Source organism: Vanessa tameamea, chromosome 26, assembly GCF_037043105.1.
Source record: "Vanessa tameamea isolate UH-Manoa-2023 chromosome 26, ilVanTame1 primary haplotype, whole genome shotgun sequence".
In the NCBI taxonomy this organism is placed as follows: Eukaryota; Metazoa; Arthropoda; class Insecta; order Lepidoptera; family Nymphalidae; genus Vanessa; species Vanessa tameamea.
In genome coordinates this window covers 1,068,233-1,087,581 of record NC_087334.1, presented here as the reverse complement: position 1 = coordinate 1,087,581, position 19,349 = coordinate 1,068,233, and the positions used below count along the sequence as shown (strand labels likewise).

The following is a 19,349-nucleotide window of genomic DNA, read 5'->3' as shown; positions in this document are numbered from 1 at the left end:
TATTTTATTGTGACGACGCAAATAGTACCATTACCTACTGCAGGAAAAAAAAAATTAATTACAAGGAATAAAAAAGAATGCAAAAGCTATACCTGACAGCTCCATTAATTGATTTATATAAAATATTCATAAGTGAGACCAAAGATAGAATCCATTATTCATTTTTCTGCAAAAACCGACCTTTTTGGGTATTGCACCCTAAACCAGCTAATCGAGATACACGTGACGATAACTGGCTTATGATATAAAACATATTACACTTGTTACGGTATTGCGACGATGGAGAGTCAGATAAGAAATGAACAGTCTCTAAAAATGAAAAAAAGTTCTATAAGTTTGTCAAGAACAGGTAGCAAATGTGCCCAAATTGATGCAGCGTCATTAAGTCATCCCGATTATGACTGTCGCTTTATAAATGTGTATATCTTGCATTTGAAAGGTTTTATTGAATACCTAAATATTTTAATTATGTTCGACTGTGATTTTTTATTACCAAAAATTATACACTAAGATTACAATTGTTAAGTTACCGGTACTGGTGGTACTAGTACTTGTCGCTCTTGGTGAGCTGGACATCAAGTGCGACAAAAGTATGCCATTATTATTATGCTGTTTTGTTTATTTTTTTTATCAAAATTTTATTGGTTGTGTTATAGTTCGATGAATAATTGATTTAGTAACAAGTTATTGTCTAATAACGTACTTTAAAAGCTTTTAAATCATTATTTGTAACATTGCGTCATTATAATCCAATTTTTCGTCATTATCGGTGTGCGGAGTCATTAATATCAATACAAATATTTTGAAATTTATTAGTTTTTCATTTAATACTGAAAATTAACAGGTGCCTTTCTCATTCGAACTTTATTTAGTATGCATAGATTGCATTTACTTTGTTAAAAATAGCTTAAATTACTTTTTAATGAAAAAACAAAAATATTGTTTAAATAAATTCATTTCGAAGAATAACCCACCTACCCAGACGGGCATGCACAAATCCCAATCACCAAGTAAAGTAGAGCCGTTGGTCCTGCTCGCAAACTTTTTTTGGTCGTATTAATTTCCTATCCTATTATATGAGTGGGGCTCTAGAGTGCACCTGTGTGTGTGTAATTCTATTAACAAATTGTCACTTTATTGCAGTCGAATCATTGCGTCACGTCCTATCCTATCCGTAGGCGTCCTAAGCACGTCCTACATGCTTACTCCCGTCGACAGACTTACTGCCGACAACTCTATTTTTATAGGTACATGGAACACACCACCCCGCCGGCAGGGTCGAGGTCCCTTATACTTACCGACTCGTCGACGCCTAGGCGTGCGACGTTGAATGCACACGTCATTTCCTCCCTCGAGTCGACGACGGCGTCCTAAGCCGAGGTCCGGCCTCACAGAAGGCGCCCTTAGGACGCCCGAATTCTGAGCTCTTAAGGGGGCTTTCAACACTAGGCTTGAGTAGTTTAGCTCACCTATCCCTGTAGACGCTGTAGAGGCCATTAGGGCCAACAGCACTTTACATTTCGAAAATAAATAAATAAATAATAATAATTACGTCACGTTATTGCCGTACAGCCGTTTTCCTATTCTACTAACAACGATCCAGTAGCGGTTCCGTCGAAGTTGTATATGAAAAGAATCAGGATCGTAACATTGTCGATAATAAGTAGAATATTTGTGAGGAATAGTCGTTATATGTGTTAGAAATAATTATTTATGCGGTTACATTTATATTATAATTATATATTTAATAAACCCATATTTTGTTATTGTATCCCATTTCATAAAAATAAGTGTAATCGATTTCAGAACGTCATTCGTATGGCTTCAAAAATAATAAAAGACGTTTTCCCGCGCAAAATTACCACCCATGTACTTTAGGTCAATAGAAGATTTATGTCAATTGGATTTTATTTTAACCTCAAGATTATAAGGTCTATAAAATAAATAATAAAAAATATTTCATGTACTGGTGTATTTATTATATTAATTTGGTTTGTTTTTATTTAATTTGGCAACATTTCGACAAAATATTAATTCTTGTTATTATTTTGTATTCTATTAAGCATGTAATATGTATTTATATATAAATTGTTGTTATTCAGCTTTCAATCATTACCTAAAACATTAATATGGGCTTCACAAATAAAAGAACAATGAAATAAAATTATTATTTCTTATTAAATCAAACTTAATGCTCATTCATATAATACTCTTATATTTTTAATACAAAACTCAGTCTTCAAGTTGTACTTAAATAGAACCTTAAAATAATTAGTTATGGGACAAGACATTCTCGCATTTTCTCAACGTTTCCTTTTTTTCTGTGGAGTTTTAGTTTCTTCTACGTCACCATTTGGCTCGTGTTTTTCTTCAGTATCGTGAATCTTTCGTCGCACCGGACCGGTCTGAGATACGGGCACAATTCGCTCATTCTCGCTTTCAGAAGCAGTTTTAGGGGCTGTTATCGTCAGAACTCCGTCCGAAGACAGCTTAGATTCCACTAGTTCTGGGTTACAGTCTTCCGGCAAAGCGTAACGACGTTTAAACTGTCTTGACACAAATCCGTGGTCATCTTTCTTTTCTTCGTGTTTTCCTTCAACGACTACATAGTTATCTGTAGTTTTCACCGATATTTCTTCCGGGTTAAAATGTTGCACATCTAAATTGACTTGGAATTTGTCTTTGTCGGTTTTAATCGTGGAACCGACGTCACGTGCAAGTAATGCCAAGTTTCTCCATGGACGCAGGTAGCGTCGAGGCGATGGGCGATCAAATATGTCGGTTAGAAAATCATCTGGCGATAAATCCATTCCAAAAAGCTGATCGCGAAGACGTTGTGGTCTTAATTCATAATCCCACAAGTATGGTAGCAGAGCCATTTTACTTATTGTTATATCAATTGCGTTGCTTCGATTAAAGCAGTAAGGCAGAAACAGTAATGTGTAAATTGGGAATCCGCTTGACTTGCTCGTAGCTTGGCTTCAGTTCAAATAACTGCCACTGCAAGTGAGGGCGACACTTATATACCTTAAAGTACGGGTGTATTGATTCTACAGAATTCTAGAAAAACGAAGAACACTCTCGATACTTAACAGCGACATCTAGTAACTAATAGCTTAACTAAGAGTGTTGTAATTTATGAAATTTTTTCTTCCATTATTATGTCTTAAACTCGATACAGATATTTGAAATAAATATAAAATAAGTATTTAAACTATTTCAAGTCACTCGTTTAGAATAAATATTAAAAAAAGCAGTTTTGAATAGGAGCAACAACGCCATCTATCGAGAAAAGGCACATTTTCCATACAGTTCAAGTCATTTTAAGTGTTGCAAGTAAACGCTAGAGTGCAGTATTAAAAAAAAATCAATAATCATGACAAATGAACAAAGAATTTATCATGATTAGTAAATTTTTCGAACAAATTATACTTACTTATTACAAATTGATATACTTTTAAAAATAATACTATTTATTTTATTGTAATTAAAAACTAAGTAGGCTTCGTTTCGTTTGTTGCATTATAATTTTATTATCATATTATGTCTTACAAAGTCTAAGTCATAGATAATACGTTTAAACGTCTAAATTCAAGAAGAAAATCATTAGAATCAAGATTACTTATTACAAAAATTAAAAGCTTTACAAAATATTTTTAAACAATTACTTACATAGTAAATAGATATTACTCTAAATACCCATGTTTATTAACTCTATATAGATATTTAGAATCTAGAAAGTAGATACCTAGGAAATTTTAAATAGGTAACCTCTAGACCGGACAAATAAATTCAATGATCAATAACTTTAACAATACATATTAATTATTACACAGTCTTAACTCTACTGTTATAGCATTGATTAAGCATGAGCAATAGCATAGATAAATCATATTGCGTAGGTATGTACCTACTTACATTTTTTAGGTTATGATCGACCATCAGTTTTACACCGGCATTTTTATTTAATATGTTATTTATGTTATAATAATCCAACTGTAGGTTCATTATTACCACAAAGGGTTATATTACATTGAATTATGATGCTTGAATAACATAAATAATATTATTTATGATATTATTAATATCTTATGAATTACAGATATAGGTTAGAAACTTGAACTGCGAGTTCGTGAACTTTTATTAAAATAATACTTAAGTTATAATATAATTAAATTAAAACCATTACCATAATGCATTCAAGTAATAGAAATATTGTTTTATTAAGGATTACATGTGCAATTAAAACAACATGCAACAAATTTATACATTTACTTGTTATACAATTATAAAAATTACAGAACAAAGGAACATGATACAGCCAATTTTGATGTTTTAAGTCTAAAGTCATAAATAGATTGTTACTATTTTAATGACTAGAAATTTAATTATATACTATCATTATTTTTATTCATTAAACATCTTAAATTAACTGATATTTTCTACAATGAAATAGGTTATGAATTATGGTCATTCTAGTTGTATCTTATCCTTTTGGAATTTACAATTGTTATACTAAAACTTAATAGGTTTTATGTACCTAAGTGCCTACTTATTTTGTTTTACGTAGGCATACGTATTTTAATAAAGTATCTTAGAACAGTTTTATTGTATTTTTAATTAGATAAAAATTATAATTTAATATAAGTCTTTTGTTAAAATCATTCTTTATTCGTTTATGTATAAAAAATCAATAAAATCTTCGAACAAGTATCTAGAAAGAGGATATTCATATACCGGTAGATATGTTTCGTGGGAAAAAGGATACAAGTAGCGCTTCTAGCGGCGCGTAGTGACAACAAACACCGGATATTCGTAGAACATTCGAGACCAAATTATATTTTCTTGAAGCTTTTTATAATTATGTATAAAAATTACTTTAATGATACTTGTTATACTATTTTTACCGTGTCAAGAATATAATATCGAATATATTTTATTTTATTTTCATTCGCAAGCTAGGTTATTAGATATTATTCTAGAACAATCTCGAATGTTCTGGAACAATTTACGTCAAAATAGGCTAGCGAATGCGCTGCTATCTAGTGGCGAATAGCAAAATTGATCATCAAGAGCCAGTATTAGCAACCTTTTTAATAAATTAATATTTTTCTATCAAACAAAAATTAACTTTTGTATTATAATATTTTTATACATTGTGTTATAGTTTTGTTAAATATAAAATTGTCTTTAATATTTTGTTATTTATATCCAATAATTCTATTTCGATCTGTAAATTGTATCGATGTGGAATATTATTGTATGTGAATGCCGAATAAATAACGTAATAATATTCATAGATACATGCAAATACTTAATAATTTCAATTTTTTATTTGATCAAATATTTTATAAGATCTTTTAGTCACATTTAGAATTCCTTATGTCGCCAATTTCGCTATCTCTTATATAAAATAAGCAAAAGTATCATACAATTTTGTAGGTCTAAAAAAATATTACCATAAATACATTTCATAAAATAGTTGTGAACCTCTGGCAATTATAGCGCCAAATCTAGAATTTTCTACTTGTTCACAGATGTCGCTTGAAATGAAAACTATATAAGCGACATGACATTTCGCGCCGGCGTCATTTAAGAAAAACCAACCTGCAAGTTAGTAAGAGTGTTGTTCACTGTGAAATTGAACCACGTGTTTGTTATAAATTGCGCTGAATCTAAATTATTGAAGCTCATTACTATTTAACTTTAATCAAGTAATTTTTAATTGAACCAAGAAAATGCCGGAAGAAATGGAAACCGCACCCGCGGAGGTGGAGACCTTCGCCTTCCAGGCGGAGATCGCCCAGCTCATGTCTTTGATCATCAACACATTCTACTCCAACAAAGAAATTTTCCTTCGTGAGTTGATTTCTAATTCATCTGATGCCTTGGACAAGATCCGGTATGAATCTCTAACTGATCCTTCGAAGCTGGACAGCGGTAAGGAACTTTACATTAAAATCATTCCAAACAAAAGCGAAGGAACATTGACTCTTATTGATACGGGTATTGGTATGACAAAGGCCGATCTAGTCAACAACTTGGGTACCATCGCCAAGTCCGGCACAAAAGCTTTCATGGAAGCGTTGCAGGCTGGCGCCGACATCAGCATGATTGGTCAGTTTGGTGTAGGTTTCTATTCCTGCTACCTTGTGGCTGACCGTGTCACAGTACACTCTAAGCACAATGACGATGAACAGTATATGTGGGAATCTGCTGCTGGAGGTTCGTTCACGGTCCGCCCTGACCACGGCGAACCTTTGGGTCGCGGTACTAAGATCGTGCTCCATGTTAAGGAAGACCTTGCTGAGTACATGGAAGAGAACAAAATCAAGGAGATCGTTAAGAAACACTCCCAATTCATCGGCTACCCCATTAAGCTCGTAGTTGAGAAGGAACGCGAAAAGGAGCTCTCTGATGACGAGGCTGAGGAGGAAAAGAAAGAAGAGAAGGAAGATGAAAAGCCAAAGATTGAGGATGTAGGTGAAGATGACGAAGAAGACAGCAAAGACAAGAAGAAAAAGAAGAAGACCATCAAGGAGAAATACAGCGAGGATGAGGAACTGAACAAGACAAAGCCTATTTGGACCCGCAACGCTGATGACATTACCCAGGAGGAATATGGTGACTTCTACAAATCCCTCACTAACGACTGGGAAGACCATCTAGCTGTAAAACACTTCAGTGTTGAGGGTCAGCTCGAATTCCGTGCACTTTTGTTTGTACCTCGCCGTGCGCCCTTCGACCTCTTCGAAAACAAGAAGCGTAAGAATAACATCAAATTATATGTACGCAGAGTATTCATTATGGATAACTGCGAGGATCTCATTCCCGAGTACCTCAACTTCATCAAGGGTGTGGTTGACAGCGAGGATCTGCCTTTGAACATTTCTCGTGAGATGTTACAACAGAACAAAATTTTGAAGGTAATTAGGAAGAACTTGGTTAAGAAATGCCTGGAACTCTTTGAAGAGCTTGCAGAAGACAAAGAGAATTACAAGAAGTTCTACGAACAATTCAGCAAGAACTTGAAGTTGGGTATCCACGAAGATTCCCAGAATCGCTCCAAACTTGCTGACTTGCTCCGTTACCACACATCTGCATCTGGTGATGAAGTGTGCTCTCTCAAAGAGTATGTATCTCGCATGAAGGAAAACCAGAAACACATCTACTACATTACTGGTGAGAACAGAGACCAAGTAGCCAACTCATCCTTTGTTGAGAGGGTTAAGAAACGTGGCTATGAAGTAGTCTATATGACTGAGCCCATTGATGAGTATGTAGTCCAACAAATGAGGGAGTATGATGGCAAGAGCCTTGTCTCCGTCACAAAGGAAGGCTTAGAACTTCCTGAGGATGAAGAAGAAAAGAAGAAGCGTGAAGAAGACAAAGTCAAGTTTGAAGGACTCTGCAAAGTCATGAAGAACATTCTAGACAACAAAGTAGAGAAAGTTGTAGTATCTAACAGGCTTGTAGAGTCTCCATGCTGTATTGTAACTGCCCAGTATGGTTGGTCTGCCAATATGGAACGTATCATGAAAGCTCAGGCCTTACGTGACACCTCTACCATGGGCTACATGGCCGCTAAGAAACACCTTGAAGTTAACCCTGACCATTCCATTGTTGAAACACTGAGGCAGAAGGCAGAAGCTGACAAGAATGACAAAGCTGTCAAGGACTTGGTTATTCTCCTTTATGAGACTGCATTACTCTCTTCTGGTTTTGCCCTGGATGAGCCACAGGTCCACGCCTCCCGTATCTACCGCATGATCAAGCTGGGTCTCGGAATTGATGAGGATGAACCTGTCCAAGTTGAGGAGTTGAGCGCTGGTGATGTCCCACCCCTAGAAGGTGATGCTGATGATGCATCCCGCATGGAGGAAGTCGATTAAGTCATTCGGTATACAGCCATGTTGTAATGGTGTTTAATCTTTACTCTCATATTGTTGATGAAGTGCCAACACCTATATATGGATATAGTTATGCGTCTCATCAAAATGTATCTAATATCCTAATTCTCTATACTTAACAATTAGTGTTTGATGAGGTATTGTCATTTCATCTTACCTGTGATTGTATGGCTAAGTTTTTTTTGTGCACTGGTGTACAGCCAAAGACTGATTTTAGTTCAAATTCCAATAATTAAACAATTACATGTAATGTAACAATATCTGGTTCTTTTTATTTTGCTTACCTTATTTTACATTAATAACATTTTGTCAATGCAAAAAAGAACAAGTACTTTTCAAATATAATATAATCTAAACAATTTGTCTTATTCAAATCCTTTTAAGTTATAATTATTAACGGTATGTTTGCTACAAGATTTAAAATTTAAAACAAATGCTGCATTGATTTAAAAATTTATAGAATTAATGAACTATGGCATATCATTTTCTAGATTTGAAATATTGAATTAAAATTAACATGAGTATATCCACCTACATAGTAAAAGTACTACATAGTAGACAAGCTCATGAATTACTGTTATAAAGATTATAATAATTCATACTAGTAAATATGATAATTTAATGTAGATCGTCCATATTTCACGCAACCACTTGAAAAGTAAATATAAAATATAATTAGATTTCATTCTATTTAATTGATTAACATAATATTTTAATGATTCATTACATTGTCTATTCAGTTAACATTTATTCATACATTGTTGGAGATAAGTACTAAAAAAGAAGGAATAAGGTACTCGTTTTCAATTTTAATTTATTGATTTAAATTGTTCAGTAATATCTCTCAATTTCATTTGACTGCATTTTTCATTACATTGGCTAAATATAAAATGTAAACTACAGCACCATCTAGGATAAACTTGCAAAACAACTTGTACAAGAACAAGATGGCGTTACAAATCATATTATGAACGTCATATAGTGAAAATTTAACGATTCACTATGAATGCAAACGTTATAAGTTAATTGTTAGCTTTTAGATAATAATTAATCACGGATACAAAGTAGCTAATTGTTATCAAGATTTAAAAGTGACAACGATATTCCAGTCCATTCTATAGAGTTATTCTAGGTTCTACGCCTGTGTGACCTACATTCTCGGCCTTTGCGATCAATACTATAAGACTTAGATGATTCAGGTATAATATAATTGTATGGAATAGATAAGGCTTTATTTGTTTGATCATGAAATTTTTATTGGCTTATGTAACCATACAATTTCATATTTTTTAAATATCAGGCGGCTAGTAATATAATTTTCTTGTGCTAATACCGAATACTACTACTAATATACTAATACCGAAATGTTAAAAAATATTTCATTTTGTTTTTCATTAAATTGCAGTGGCTCTACTATATACCCTCTACTATTTATTATTTAAAAATCGTTAATCTTTTGTTGTCCTATCAATTTAAGGGACATACAAGAATTCATTAAATATACAACATGTTTGTAAACATGACTTTGGCTTGCTTCCATATTTACATTAGTTGATGATTTATACACATAAGCATATAAAGACGTTAACTACGATATTTATACAACGTCTGATGGAATTATCTAGATTTGAGTCTTGTATATAAAATAAATGACAGCAGAACATACGGTCTTTGCTTAGTATTTCTAAGCGTTTACGCGATGTTACTAAAAAAAAAAAATTAGGCCTTATTTGTTCATACGTTTTGTTACACATATATGTAATATTATTATGGGTTTTTAAGAGTATATAACATGCAATCTAACATTAGGACATCGCTTATAACCTTAGAGTCTAGAAAGTGGTGTACTTAGAGTCAATAGTAGCAGTTTTATTAGTTTGTATTGCTCGAAGAAATAAATAATAATTGCTCAAATCAGTCAGAAATTTCATCATCTACAATCATATGAACGAACGAGTACATCCCGTTGAATCGCAATTCGTATTCTCGTTTACCGTAAGGATGACTGTGGTAGTCTGTGGAAAATACCTACTACCTGAACTCTCTGGACAATAAACCATGGAAGTCTTCACCCGAAGACCCATTTTTATCCGAAAATATAGTCCAAATATTATAATTTTAGTCGATAAAGTTAGAAGCCCGGCAAGGACTTTTTCACTTGTTTAATTTCGTTTCTTATTTAGTTGTGTAACGTAGAACCAATGAGTCCAATGACGCATTCCAAAGTTTTTGTTTAGTCCCTTAGGAATGTCGTTATTTTCTTTCCCTTTATTTGGTTCACCAACAACTTATAACATTTATTACTTTAGTATAATATACGTATATATGACAGTTGCAAACTTATAAATTACAAAAATAAAATGATAAGCTAATTATAGCTAAACACCGCATGCAATAAGGATTTAAAGAAAATTAACAACTAAATACAAGAATAGTTGAAAATAAGTAACAATAAATATAATTATCTAAAAATATATATTGAAATGAAAAAAAGAAACCAATTTTACTTTAAACTTTACTGAAAGCTACAAGGGCTGATTTCAGAAATTCAGCAAGAGAGTTGCTATTCAAATCAGGTAGGTACAGTCGCGGTAAGAAAAGGTTCGTCACCTTAAGATCTATTTTCGTGTGCTCAGTATGAGCGATAACCTGCTTTACCGATTGAGCATGACATATTGCGTCGCAATGTCATTATAAGTCGCATCTAGCAAATAGTATAATAGCGTTTTAAGCTATAATAATAATAAAATGAAGCCGTCAAACGGAATGACAATTACCAACTTTTCACAAAACGTCATAGCCCTTCGTGAATGCTCGTGTAACATCGGAGATAAGGACATATCATGTCTCTTATAAAAGAGAGTGCATAGTAGTAATCCTACTTCCTACTAATATTTTAAACGCGAAAGTTTGTGTGTATGGATCTGGCTGATTTCTCTGAGGTATGGATGGATGTTTGTTACTCTTTCACGTAAAAATTACTGAACGGATTTGGATAAAATTTTGCATACAGATAAAATATGTACTGGAATAACATCTTGGACACTTTTTATCCCGGGAAAACACCTGCGTTCCCGAAAGATTTTAATCTTTGATGAAACCGCAGGACAGAAGTAGTAAATAAAATAGTAAAAATAAATAGTAATTATGGTAAAAAATTATTCATTTAAATAAATGTTATTTATTTTATTAAAAACGAGTATATCCGCCATTCATATCAATCACAGCTTACAAGCTGTCGCTGTCGCATTGATCCATCAAGGCGAGAGTATATTATGTCGGTTCCTCTGAAGCCCTCCCAAACACTTCGGCAATGTTCTAAGACAGCTGCTTTGGTTGTCTCGTTATTATTTATTCACCGCTGCACCATCAGACCCCATATATTTTCGATAGGATTTATATCCGCCGCTTTTGCAGGCCAAGGAATCACCACCACTTTCCTGTGCCGATGGAACCACTCGTCACACGTCACGTCATTACATTAACCGTCAATCAAAATAACGGCCGAATAATATTACAAGCGTTTTTATTCTAATTGTTGTAAAATTACAAGATATTGCAAATATATGACACTGACAGACTTTGACAATTCAGTAGACGATATAATATCTAATTTAAATCTTGTAATGACTTATTAGGCCATTAAAAAGTTTTCATGTTGATATGACACTAGACGTAGTCCAAAGATTTTACACTATTTTGAACCAAGTTATCATACTATGTTAGTTTAATTTTATATGCAGTTGTCTGTTTAGTGCTTTAGTTTCATAAGGTACTAAGAGTTTACGACTTGATAAAGGAATGAATTTGAAAACTGACGAAGGTTTCCTTACTCTGACTGTACACAGAGCTCATTACAATGTCGACTTATTCTTGGGATTGGCGAGTTGGCACACAACTGTTGACCGCCTTGGAAAATTCCAAAGCGTTTTTCATTTTGCTGGAACAAGAACCAATTTTGTTATTTAAAATTTTTAAATAAAAATATCAGATCAAATTTTCGCCTATGACTTCCTAAGAATTCCACGTTAAAAAAGTTTGGTCTGTCATTAAAACTAAGTACGTAAAATTTTGATTTTTCCAGCTGCAACATTAAGACTACAAAGACAGAGTCTTTGAACTCGTTCAATGCTAAGCAAATGTGTAGCGTAGCAAAGGTCGCCAGTCTCGCCAGACAACACTGCAATACTCCAAAATGAGTACTAAAGCTTTGTATAAAATTATTTTTGTGCTAGACTTAGTAAATTCCATTTCTCATTACTCATTACATATCTTCTGGAAATATAACCTTTTATTATTTATAGATCTCACAATAGTACCAGCCGGGAAATGCTTTTTACTTGGTGGTAGTTGGTAGGACTTTGTGCACGCCCACATGGGTAGCTACCGTCTAACAGCAATACTTTATAGTCGTGTTCCAGAGTTGGTAGTGCATTGACCATATTAACGGTGGTCAAATTTTTCTTAGTTATAATTTTTTATTCTATGGAGACCACTTCCCATCAAGTGAGCCGTTGAAGATCTGGAGGTCATTCCACCAAAATCAAAATCTTTATTCAATAGAGAAGCATTATGCTTAATTATTTATCGTCAAAAATTTACTACCGGTTCGAAAATTAACAGCTTCGACTAAACTTGTCAAATGCGAGTTAGTATCCACTAATTGTGTATGCAACACAAGTAGCGGAATGTTTTTCACCACCTCCATCTTTGAGATTATTATATCAAACAAATGCTAAGCTCACAAAAATACATCGGTGCTTACTTGGGCTTAAAGTAACCCACATACTCCGATATGATACAGCTTCTAGCCGAGATAGCCCAGTGTTTAAAACGCGTGCATATTAACCGATGATTGCGGGTTCAAACCCAGGCAAGCACCATTGAAGTTTCATGTGCTTAATTTGTGTTTATAATTCATCTCGTGCTCGGCGGTGAAGGAAAGCATCACGAGGAAACCTGTGTGCGTCTAATTTCAACGAAATTGTGCCACATGTGTATGCACCAACTCGCATTGGAGCAGCATGGTGGAATATGCTCAAAAGCTTCTAGGTCATCTCATACATACATAACATACAATATAATTAATAATGGAATATGAAACTTCTGCAGTAGGTATCTTTTTTACAATATATTCTAAATCCGTCTTATTTAGTGTATCATTAGTGAATTAGTTTTTAAAATGCCTTTGTATTAGTAATTAAGATCGGTATTAAATAGTTTAAATTTAATGATTTAAACTATTTAATTAAATTGACGACCTCCGTGGTCGAGTAGTGTGTACACCGGTTTTCATGGGTACCCCACTCCGAGGTCCAGGGTTCGATTCCCGGCCGAGTCGATGTAGAAAAAGTTCATTAGTTTTCTATGTTGTCTTGGGTCTGGGTGTTTGTGGTACCGTCGTTACTTCTGATTTTCCATATCACAAGTGCTTTAGCTACTTACATTGGGATCAGAGTGATGTATGTGATGTTGTCCAATATTTAAAAAAAAAAAAATTAACCTATATATTATATACAATTAAATTAATTAACATGAATAAATCTTATATATCAATAAAAGAATAATAAAGAGATAACTCCAAAACGCACGAACGTAAAAGTGTGGAGAAAGAAAATAAATATAAAAAAATAGGTACATATAAATTTTAACAAACAAACCGTTATACGCGGGAAAATCAATACGACAATTAACCGCCCTACGCTCTTTAACTAGCTAGCTAGAACGTTCCAGTCGATGTCAACGGCGCATGCGTACTGTCTAGAAAGCATTCTAGAACGTTGCATAATATTTAGCTTCGTTTACGTTACATGAAACACAAAGAACACTATTAAAAAATAAAGTTTTAAATGCCTTTAAACATGGCGCACTATTAATGATATAAATCTGTATTAGAATAATAATTTCCGCCCGTGTAAAATAAGGGCAGAGTTTTCTATATCTATGACTTCCTTGGTGTTCCAATTTTCTTCAGATCAAATTTCATCGAATTCGGTTCGGCGGTTTGGCCGTAATTGAACAACAGACAAACAGACAGTGTTACTTTCGTATTTAACATTTATCATATTAGTATCTAGTATACTATATACTTTGTATATAAGAGACCATGGAATAATGCAATTTGATTAGTAGAAAAACATAGGGAGTCAGTTTCTTGCCAGTTTCGCTCGCTAGAATCTACATTCTGAAACGGTGGTAGCATTACATTAATTAATAAATATTACATTATTATTAGTAGTACCATATCTACTCTAAGAGTTTTTAGTAAATGATTATTATACTTTTCAAAGAAAATATTGCTTGCTATTAATCCTTAATACTCAATTTCAACCCGTGGGCTTTAAGCATTTTTCATCAAGCAAATAATCATCATCCATCAATTATCTATAACCCCCCCTAGAAAACCAACCCACCACCAACCAGCAGAGGATGACGCCAGGCAGACTGACCGTGATGACATCCTACCAACCAGGGGACTAGCCAACTGCGCAGGATTATTATAAAAATATAAATACAGATATAGTTGCTTTAGATACGTTTCAGAGTCTGAAAGCGTTTTATTTTTAGCTAGCATTGCTACATACTTTATAAAACCCACGCTCCCTGGAATTATGATCTAAATTATTTTTATAAGCTATTATAATCTGTGAAGATAAGGTTATATATATAAAATTAACCTTTATCTTCTTCCACAGAATTTAGTATTAATAGTTCCTGTTTTTTTTTTCAATTCACAAAAAGGTATTTAAATAATAAATATAATATCAGTCATCGATTAAACAGTTATACAGTTAAGTCTATATTTATCTACGGTCCTACGTATTTCAGATAGTAAAGTTACTAAACCAAACTATTAAATATTATATTTACTAATATGTCAAAGAAAATGCTATCAGACATACACAATTTTACCACTTTTTATTTTTGGTCGCACGTGACAAGTCACTAAAACAAACAAAAAAAAAACAATTTTGAGGTATTCCTAAAAGACACATAATTATGAAGATGGCACAGTTCGAACTCATTATGCGGATTTTTGAACGCTATTTTCTAACAAGGAGCTGAATTATAAAAACAAATGAACTTTGTACATGAAAAATTAGTGGTAATTATTGCCATAAGCCAAGTATATTTGTATTTAATTTCTTATATATCTCTTTATAATATTTTTATCAAATGACTGTTGACAAATGAATGAATTTGTAATTGATAAAATATTATTATACCATTTTCATATTTGACCTTCAATGTAAAAATTAAACTACATAATTGTACACTCATTCAATCCTTCGAGAATTTTCTAGTACCTGTAATACCATATTTCGAAGCAAAGCGCTCCTTTTTGACGTATTTTAACAATCATATTATAGTCGTTTCTCTTTCCTTCGTGAATCTCGATTCGCCTAGAGCGATCATCAGTGTGGTCAGCTTTTTATTTGTAAATGACAGACTTTCAAATTTATATTTTTTAGGATTCTACGATTAAAACTTTTCTATTTAAGGATATATAAAATATTTTTTGTGAAATAATATGAAATGTAGTAAATCAATATGTATAATGGTTACCTGTAAAATATATCAACACTATATATATATTTAATAATAAATTAACATAAAATTATTAAAAAACTTTATAGTTCATTTCCAAATTTAAAATCTTAAATTTTACAACAGTCAGAAAATGGTTTTAACTACATTTATAAGGTAATATTTTTTTAAATTATATAAAAAACAAAATTTTAATTTATAAAACTGTTTGGTGTAGTTTTATATGTTGTTATAAATTACTTATGAATGTTTGTATTCTGGTAATGTAAATTGTATTTAAAATAAAAAATTATAAATCATCATCAGATCAAGGAAAACTTTATTCCTAGCAACCCTAAATTGCTCTTCATGGATATTGCTCGCTCTTTCTATCCAATGTCCTAAATTTCCATTGGTCGATGAAATGTCAATCTAGAAACTTCTTAGCGCGCGGTGACCTGATTGGAGAGTTCTCGTACTACGTAGATTGTTCGCGATTCCTTATTCGTTTAATATATAAGCATCGAGCTTGGCGCGTAAAGTCAGAATAATTCGAAATACGATACAGAGCGGACGAAGAGTTCGGTACAAATACAAACCGAAGCGAAGTTTTACAAGTGACTTTACTACAAGTGTTTATTTATACGAGTGTTTATAAGTAAATCAAGCAAAATGCCTGCTATTGGAATTGATCTCGGTACAACATACTCGTGTGTCGGTGTATGGCAACATGGGAACGTTGAAATCATCGCCAACGACCAAGGCAATAGGACGACGCCATCGTATGTCGCTTTTACCGACACGGAGCGTCTGATCGGCGACGCGGCGAAGAACCAGGTCGCTTTGAACCCCAGCAACACAGTTTTCGACGCGAAAAGGCTGATCGGTCGCAAATTCGATGACCAGAAGATCCAACAGGACATGAAGCATTGGCCTTTCAAAGTGATCAACGACTGCGGCAAACCGAAAATACAGATCGAGTTCAAAGGTGAAGCGAAGAGGTTCGCGCCAGAGGAGATCAGCAGTATGGTTCTGACGAAGATGAAGGAGACGGCGGAAGCCTATCTCGGGACGTCGGTTCGAGACGCCGTCATCACAGTCCCAGCATACTTCAACGACTCCCAGAGACAGGCGACGAAGGACGCCGGCGCCATAGCAGGTTTGAACGTTCTCAGGATCATCAACGAACCCACGGCGGCCGCACTCGCCTATGGCCTGGACAAGAACTTGAAAGGCGAACGAAACGTTCTGATCTTCGATCTCGGCGGCGGTACCTTCGACGTGTCGATCTTGACCATCGACGAAGGTTCGCTATTCGAGGTCAAGGCGACGGCCGGCGACACTCACCTGGGAGGCGAGGACTTCGACAACAGACTGGTGAATCATCTGGCGGAGGAATTCCAACGCAAATATAAAAAGGATTTGCGCACGAACCCACGCGCTCTGAGACGCCTCCGCACGGCCGCGGAACGAGCGAAGCGTACACTATCATCAAGTACGGAGGCGTCGATCGAAATAGATGCCCTCTATGAAGGGATCGACTACTACACCCGCGTGTCTCGCGCTCGATTCGAGGAACTCTGCTCCGACCTCTTCCGTGGCACTCTAGACCCCGTCGAGAAAGCTTTGAAAGATGCCAAAATGGACAAGAGTCAGATCCACGACGTGGTCCTCGTCGGTGGTTCCACTCGCATACCGAAAGTCCAGAACTTGCTCCAGACCTTCTTCTGCGGTAAGAAGCTGAACTTGTCCATCAACCCAGATGAAGCGGTCGCTTACGGTGCGGCGGTTCAGGCGGCTATTCTGAGCGGCGAGAACGATTCTAAGATCCAAGATGTGTTGTTGGTGGATGTCGCACCTCTATCTCTGGGTATCGAGACGGCGGGAGGCGTGATGACGAAGATCGTCGAGCGCAACTGCAAGATCCCTTGCAAGCAGTCTCAAACATTCACGACATACTCCGACAACCAACCAGCTGTCACGATCCAAGTATACGAGGGCGAGAGAGCTATGACCAAAGACAACAATCTGCTTGGCACGTTCGATCTCACTGGCATCCCGCCAGCACCACGCGGCGTCCCCAAGATCGACGTCACCTTCGATCTAGACGCCAATGGCATTCTCAATGTGTCCGCAAAGGAGAACAGCACGGGCCGAAGCAAGAACATCGTCATTAAGAACGACAAGGGAAGACTGTCACAGGCTGAGATCGATCGCATGTTGTCAGAAGCCGAGCGCTACAAGGAGGAAGACGAGAAACAGCGCCAACGAGTGGCCGCACGCAACCAGTTGGAGTCGTACATCTTCAGTGTGCGACAAGCTTTGGATGACGCGGGTTCAAAGCTGAGCGAAGCCGACAAGAACAGCGCTCGCAGCTCGTGCGACGAGGCGCTGCAGTGGCTGGATAACAACACGCTGGCCGAAAAGGAAGAGTACGAGCATAAATTGAAGGATTTGCAGCGCACATGCTCTCCCATTATGAGTAAGCTTCACGGCGCAGGTGGTGCTGGCGCTGGAACTGGAACCGGTATGCCAGGTGCACATGGCAGTGGCCCCACCGTTGAGGAAGTAGATTAAATTCTTGGTTGCATTTTAAGTTTGTGAGATCTGTTTGAACTGTGTTTGTGATATTATGTGTTAAGACTGATATGTTGTAATTTAATTTATTGAATTTAATGTATGATCATCAGTTAGGTTAATAATTGCATATTACTTATTTAATTTAAGGCTACACATGATCATCTGATGAATAGAATATATGTTGTTTTTCAAACAATTTCTTTGTTTTATTTTTTTACTATTCAATTTGGGACATTAAAAAAACCTAATCGAGGCTTAATATGGTACAATAGTCGTTTCTATTTGAAAGCTCGAATTTAGTCGCTTCAATGCATGTATAAAACAGAATGATTTGAAATAATTACTAAGAATCTTAACTTCATGCGTGAAGTCGAGCTGTTTGTAAACATGTATTCTAATACACACTCACGCAGCTAGTATTTTACTTATAGAATTAAATAAAAATTTAAACCATATTGAAACAATAAATATGAATAAAAAAGTTATAAGTAGAAAAAAAGTTAAAAAAGAACACTCAAGGTTAACACAGCACAAAATTATATAGTAAATAAATAGGGTTTAAATAATAAAAAAACCATCAAAACCGCGTTTATGGTTTAATAGAACGTCAACAAAAGTGGATTATGTGAGTCGTATTAAGTAGGTCGAGACTCGAGAGTTACACCCATGTCTTATACGATAAATACTACGGATAAATAATAAGATTTGTTGTTTATTCGTAGGATAAATATAATATTATATATCTAGATGGTTGTCTATTGGCTACATACAAATAACTAGAAATTATGTGGTTGTCATTTCGAGATGACTTTATTTTTAGGTAGGATTTTGGAATTACTATTTTATATTTGGCGGATGATGATGTTGGTGGTTAAATAGAGGGAAATTCTCTCTAGAAAATAAATGTTACAATATAAAGATTACGAAGGTTTTCTAATTAAAAAAAATGTATTAAATATTTGTAGTGCCATCTATTGTCATATATAAATATTAGTTATAACTAGGTGACTTTATTTTTTTAAACAGCTACTCAATGATAGATGGCGTTTTTATTAAAATAAAATTACTCAAATTATAGATATTTTTACTTTCATAAAGACATAAAGGCTTTGTACTTACATAATGATCATTTGTAAGTATTTTAGTACATTTACTTTATAAACGAAAGAGATGAAAAAGAGACAGTTTTTTAAAATGTTCAATTAAGTATGTTCGGAATGTTCATAACAATTTATTAGAAAATTTTGCCCTTTTGAGAAAAATTTAAAAGCCTTTTACATTCAACGTTGAATTGAAATGTAAAGTATGTAAATAATAATTAAATCCAATGTC

At 34.6% G+C, this 19,349-nt stretch overlaps 3 protein-coding genes across 3 annotated transcripts in view; 2 read left to right on the top strand and 1 right to left on the bottom strand.

Moving 5' to 3' along the window:
- Positions 1-2,289: 2,289 nt before the first annotated feature.
- LOC113393159 (protein lethal(2)essential for life-like) overlaps positions 2,290-19,349 on the bottom strand; it is a 206,259-nt gene continuing 189,199 nt past the window's right edge. The window contains exon 2 of the mRNA XM_064219116.1: positions 2,290-2,883. Within this exon, the coding sequence (XP_064075186.1) occupies positions 2,304-2,879 (576 nt within the window). The 5' untranslated portion in view covers positions 2,880-2,883 and the 3' untranslated portion in view covers positions 2,290-2,303. The remainder of the gene's footprint in view (positions 2,884-19,349) is intronic.
- On the top strand, positions 5,587-8,170 carry LOC113393160 (heat shock protein 83). The gene has a single exon (XM_026629893.2). The coding sequence runs from the start codon at positions 5,739-5,741 to the stop codon at positions 7,890-7,892; it is 2,154 nt and encodes a 717-aa protein (XP_026485678.1). The 5' UTR covers positions 5,587-5,738; the 3' UTR covers positions 7,893-8,170.
- LOC113399018 (heat shock protein 68-like) lies at positions 15,972-18,213 on the top strand. The gene has a single exon (XM_026638015.2). It carries the CDS (start codon positions 16,110-16,112, stop codon positions 18,012-18,014), a length of 1,905 nt encoding a protein of 634 aa, XP_026493800.2. The 5' UTR covers positions 15,972-16,109; the 3' UTR covers positions 18,015-18,213.